General features: G+C 39.3%; 1 protein-coding gene across 4 annotated transcripts in view; it reads right to left on the reverse strand.

Annotated features, from left to right (window-relative positions):
* Positions 1–6: 6 nt before the first annotated feature.
* Positions 7–6,026, reverse strand: part of LOC106873245 (protocadherin beta-16) — a 90,710-nt gene continuing 84,690 nt past the window's right edge. For 3 of the 4 annotated variants that reach the window (XM_014920528.2, XM_014920529.2, XM_014920527.2), the window contains 2 exons: positions 2,193–2,271; positions 7–181 (listed from right to left, as the gene is read on the reverse strand). In XM_014920528.2, the coding sequence (XP_014776014.1) occupies positions 117–181; positions 2,193–2,271 (144 nt within the window). In that variant the 3' untranslated portion in view covers positions 7–116. The remainder of the gene's footprint in view (positions 182–2,192; positions 2,272–6,026) is intronic. The other variant, XM_052972927.1, reaches the window with a different exon arrangement.

The raw sequence follows: 6,026 nt of genomic DNA on the forward strand, positions 1-6,026 counted from the left end.
TTGTGCTCTCCTGTCATTTCAGTGTTCACAGTAGCAGCAGTTGTTTGTTTGTTTGCTGTTTGTTCATTTGTTCATTTGTTTGTTGTTGACTCTTGTCCTCATCTGCAGTTGTTTGGTCACAAGTTGCTGGTTGTGTATTTTGATGGAATCAAACTTATTTTTTGGGTGTTCGGGTGGGTAACTGGAAGAAGAGAGAAGAAAGCCAAGTGTTAATGCCATTCGGATTTAATAGCAATTACAACAACAACAACAACAACAGAAGCAACAACAACAACAACAACAACAGCAGCAATTCACCATGTGTGTTGTTCAATATTTATTCCAACACATGTAAGACCCTGGTGACAAGTGATTGTAGGGGGGGTCACCCACGTCTTGGTCAACCAACAGTCAATTACAAGCTGTGATTTCAACTCAAAGAGCAAAAATATTGGCTGACAAATGGCTTTATTTTTCATCTTTTACTTGTTTCAGTCATTGGACTGTAGCCATGCTGGGGCACTGCCCTGAAGAATTTCAGTCAGATGAACCAACCCAAGCACTTATTTTTCTTTTAAGCCTGGAATTTATCCTACCAGTTGCTTTTAGAAGCGTTTGAGACTTTGACCTCATTTGAAAGAAATTTTTTTTCTCCATAAATTCACTACAAAATACTAAACTTTAATTGGATTCGAATGTTTGCTTCTATGTTTTATATTCAGCTCTAAACAACTATTTCTATCCCACTTCGCCATTTTCAAAAAGAGGTAAAAATAAAGTAAAAAAATATTTTACAGAATACAGAGAGAGAGAGAGAGAGAGACAAAGAATGATGTGAACCAAGAATTATTGGAAAAAAAAACAAAAAACAAAATAGGATATTGCTAATAACAAAATGTCACACCTTGATCTGAATCTGGGACAAAAAAATCAAGACATTCATCCTTATTTCTGACTAAACAGTATGTGACCATTGGACGCTAATAGAACCTAGCTACAATGTAGATTATTACTGCATGGCAATAGATATTAGCTTTCTTTTTCAGTGAGGAGACTTAGCTTTGTGCTTAACTAATGTTACTCTACTTCTCATCATCAAATGAGACCCACTAGTATATCTAGACTGTGTGCTGCCAGGGGCAGCCCTTCAATTTGCCGCTCCACAAAAAATACAATTTGCTGCTCCCACAAAAAATATATATTGCCTACAGCAGACCCAAAAGTGGTGTTGCCCCCCATACATACAATGAAGATAATAACCGAATCATTTGAAATGCGTTCATCATTCTAGCAGACAGTGCCATGAAATGACTGTTGCTGTTTTGACATTTATTAGCCAAAGTGAAGATCTTCTCCATAGCAAGTTGCAGTGAAAATGGTTTTTATTACTGGTCAAATGTGTTCCAAGTATATTTGAACAGATCTAAATGTATATCTTTTATCTTTTATCTTTTCACTTGTTTCAGTCATTAAACTGTGGCCATGCTGGGGCATGATGTGGAAGAATGAATCAATCCTGGAACTTATTTTTGTTAAAACCCAGTACTTATTTTGTCAATCTCTTTTGTTGAACCACTAAGTTACAGGGATGTAACCGGTTGTCATGTAGTGGTGGTGGTGGGGGACGACAAGCACAGACACAAACACACACATATGTATATGACAGGCTTCCTATAGTTTCTGTCGACAAAATCTACTCACAAACTTTGGTTGGCCCGGGGCTATAGTAGAAGATACTTGTCTAAGGTGCCACACAGTGGGACTGAACCTGAAACCATGTGGTAGGTCTATATATATTTATGTTTAGTACAATCTTCCTTTTTAACAATAATGTCAATCCCTTATATTGGAACAACAGCACAGGCTTTTCTGTGAGGTCCCTGTTAATGGAAAAGGACTCCAGGGCTTGGCAGGTTCTTACATTATACATTTGAGGAAGATGGAAGACAAAATCAAAACTACCAGGGTTTGAACTCAAAACCTCACAATACAAGGTGTAAATGCTACAAGGAGTGATCCCCAGTGCTGGACTGGCTTTTCTCATGCAGATGATGATGATGTTAATAATAATAATGAGAATGATATGTTTTTAAGATGGCAGAGGTGTGTCACAAGACAAAACCAGAGGAGCAACGATGAGGGTGGAAAATGCTCTGGTTGATGGTTTCATCGAACTTGTGTTGAATGGCAGAAAAATTATGCAAATTACTTACTAATGTCACGTGTTTTACTACTAGTCTCACATCGCTGCAGTTGTGGGTGGAGGGGAAACATCAAGGGCTCAGCTGCTCGCTTAAAATACAAAAAAAAAAAAAAACGAAAAGAACCCAGCCAAACAGGTGATTAGGGTAACATCCTCATATAATTAGAGACAAATTTTGGTTTATGTTAATTAAAAACAAATCTAGTTTTATGTTAATTGGAAACAACACTTAGTTTATGAGAGCAAATCCTAGTTTATTATGTTAAAGCTAAATCTGAGTTTATAGTCAATTAATGTCAAATCGATGCTTAAGATTAATCAAACACCTAATTAAAAGTTGTCTCAGTTCTAATTATTGTTTATTTTTTGTTTCAGTCATTGAACTGAGGCCATGCTGGGGCACAACTTTGAAGTGTTTAGTTGAACAAATTCAGCCCCAGGGCTTATTTTTAAGTGTTGTACTTATTCTATCGGTCTCTTTTGTGAAACTGCTAAGTTACAGGGATGTAAACAAACCAGCACCAGTTGTCAAGCTGTGGTGGGGGACAAACACCAACACAAATTGTCTCCAATTAATTTTAGTTAAAGTTATAATATGATGTAGTAAGGAATAATGAAATCCTCTCGTTAGGGTTTTCAATTACATCTTCTTTGCAGATTTTAAGTCTAGCAACTTCCTGCTGTGGAGTCATAGCAACGAGAAGGTGTCAAGATGAGCAAACAGTCGGCTAGAAATAGCAACTAAATCTCACACAAATCACTCTCTACCGTCTTGAAATAGAAAGACAGATTGGACAATGTAGCGGTGAATAGATATATATGTATATATATATATAAAGATAGGAGTGTCATGGTTGGAAAGGCTTTGATCAAAGGCTTTTCTCAAAGTGGAACTGAGTTGTGGCTGAACAGTGAAAGGTTTGCATACAAAACTCACAAGGCCTAATTCTAAAACAGAATCTATGACAATGATGATGATGATGATGATGATGATGAGCTTGATGAGGTGGTTGTCATGGTGGTGATGATGAAGATGATGATGGTGATGACAACAACGACAGTGATGATGATGGTGATGAAGGTGATGACAACAGTGGTGGTGGTGGTGGTGGTGATGACAGAGGTGGTGGTGGTGGTGCTGGTGACTCCACTGATGTTATTAAGTTCCATTAACCTTGGTAAAGCTGTTCCTGATGAGATTAGGGTAGGAATTTGGAGAATTAAATATCAAGGAATCAGCTACAGAATCTGCAATACACACACACAAGCTGAAGCATACACACACACAGAAATATACATGTACACACATATACTTATGTGTGCATACATACACACAATACACACACATATGTACATATCTATATTTGTACATGCATTGCATACCACCAATACATACATATATATATATATTTTGTAGTTATGTATATATACATATATGCGTATCTATCTATCTCCCTATTTCTATATATATTCTGACAGACATGTATCTATCTTTCTATTCACATATATGTATATATATGCATATATATATATGTGTGTATATATACATATATTTATTCATGCATATATAGTTCATATATGTGTGTGTATCTATGTGTGTGCGTATATATATATATATATATATATACACACATACATACACACACAAATGTTTATAGCTATGTTTGCATACATCTGAGGGTGCAAGATGAAGGGGTGGTTTGAGGGTTATTTGGTATTAATTTCTATGATGGGTAGCTACCCTGTCGAGGTGTCCCCTTATTGGTTCACAGAATCGGTGTTTGTTGAAGAATGTAGAAGAATTTATAGATTTATTGGAAATATTAAGAGAAATCAATAAACAACCAGCTGTGAACGCCCACTCCCCCCACACATACACTACAAGCTACCAGCTGTAAGATACACATGCCAATGTGTACTTTATAGAAACTACCACCACCACTATCTCAACCATCACCTATACACTACAGAGATCTCATCACCACAGGCATTTCCGCCACCGCCGCCACTACTACCACTGCCACCACCATTATACCATCACCTATACACTACAGATATCTCATCACCCACACACATTTCTGCCACCACCACAACCATCACCACTATCTCTACTATCACCTCTATACTACAGAAGGCTTAGTGGTTAGGGCATTTGGTTCATGATCATAAGGTCGTGAGTTCAATTCCCAGCGATGTGTTGTGTCCTTGAGCAAGACACTTTATTGCTCCATTCCACTCAGCTGGCAACAATGAGTAATACCTGCATTTCAAAGGGCCAGCCTTGTCGCACTCTGTGTCACGTTGAATCTCCCTAAGAACTACGCTAAGAGTACACGTGTCTGTGGAGTACTCAGCCACTTGCACATAAATTTCATGAGCAAGCTGTTCCGTTGATCATATCAGCTGGGACCCTCGTCGTCGTAGCAACCGATGGAGTGTTCCTACTACCTAGCATTACAGACATCACCACAAGCGTTTCCACCACCACCACTTCTACCACTGCCACTACTACTACCAGCATCGTACAAATGCAGCCCTGCTACCACCACCCAAGCTACAGCACTGCCATCAACCCCACCACTGCAGCGACACCAGTGACACTGCAATACACTACAAAATTTCTACATCACCACCAGCACCACTTCTGGTATTACTACCTATACAGTTCCCGGTGTGGTGGAGGTAGTTGTCGGTTAGCAGCACCACAGGTGGTTGGTAGGTGAGGCAGGTTTGTGTTTGGAGGGGGGGTGTAGTTGTCTATGGAGGAAGAAGGGGTGAATGTGTGGGGGTGTATGAGTGTATATATATATATGTGTATATGGCATGCTGTGTGAGTGTGTGTGTGTGTGTGTGTGTGTGGCTGAGTGCAGGCAACTGTGTGCTTGGTGATGGAGATCTGTAGGTGTGATGAGAGCCAGGGTGGGGATCCAGTTCGGAGGTGGTGTGGATATATATATATATATATATGCATGATGGAAATCCATCTGTAGCTGAGTGTGCGCTTGCATTTCTATGTGTGGTATGATGGAGGCAGTGGAGGTAGTGTGTAGTAGTGGTGGCAGTGGTCATGGTGGTGGCGGTAGCAGTGGTTGTGTTGATGGTGATGGTGGAGGCGTTTGCTGAAGAAAGAAACCAGCATCAAAAAGCTGCCTAATGAGCTGGTACGGAAGAAGATGTCTAAATTTGTAGCAAATTATGTACAATGTTGCCGCTAATGACTGGTGTAGCATAATTACAGTGAGGCTACATCACATGACCTGCACATAGACCAATAATTATAGTCATGCTGTGTCATGTGACCTACACATAGAGCAGCCAATGGGAGAACATCTATGGGAAGGAGAGAATTTCAGATCAGCTGTGTCAGACTAACAACAGAAATGTTGTCGGTCCGCTTGTGTTGAGGTCTCGGGTTCAATCGTCCCAAGTAGCACACACAGCCAAGAGTTTTTGTGTCCTAGTGAAGGGTTGGATCAAAGTCATGTAAGTAAATTTGGGGTGAAATAGAGACTGTACTGAAGCCTATCATAGTTCAGCTAACAACATTTTGTGCAGAGTTGCACTGTAACCAGCATATATGATGATGATGATGATAATAATAATAATAATAATAATAATAATAATAATAATAATAAATAACCTGACACATGACTTCTGATCTTAATCGATTGGAAGTGTTATCATGTACATGCTTTGTCTTTGTATAAAAAGATGGGTTACAGCAAACATTCTGCTCAATACGACAGGTTTGCTTGTCAATTGTTTGACCTTAGCCAGCTGAGCATGTCCCTTGGTGGCTGACGATATGTGCATCTCTGATCATGAGCAGAAGTAGTGGGGGGAG

This window comes from Octopus bimaculoides, chromosome 14 (assembly GCF_001194135.2).
Source record: "Octopus bimaculoides isolate UCB-OBI-ISO-001 chromosome 14, ASM119413v2, whole genome shotgun sequence".
In the NCBI taxonomy this organism is placed as follows: domain Eukaryota; kingdom Metazoa; phylum Mollusca; class Cephalopoda; order Octopoda; family Octopodidae; genus Octopus; species Octopus bimaculoides.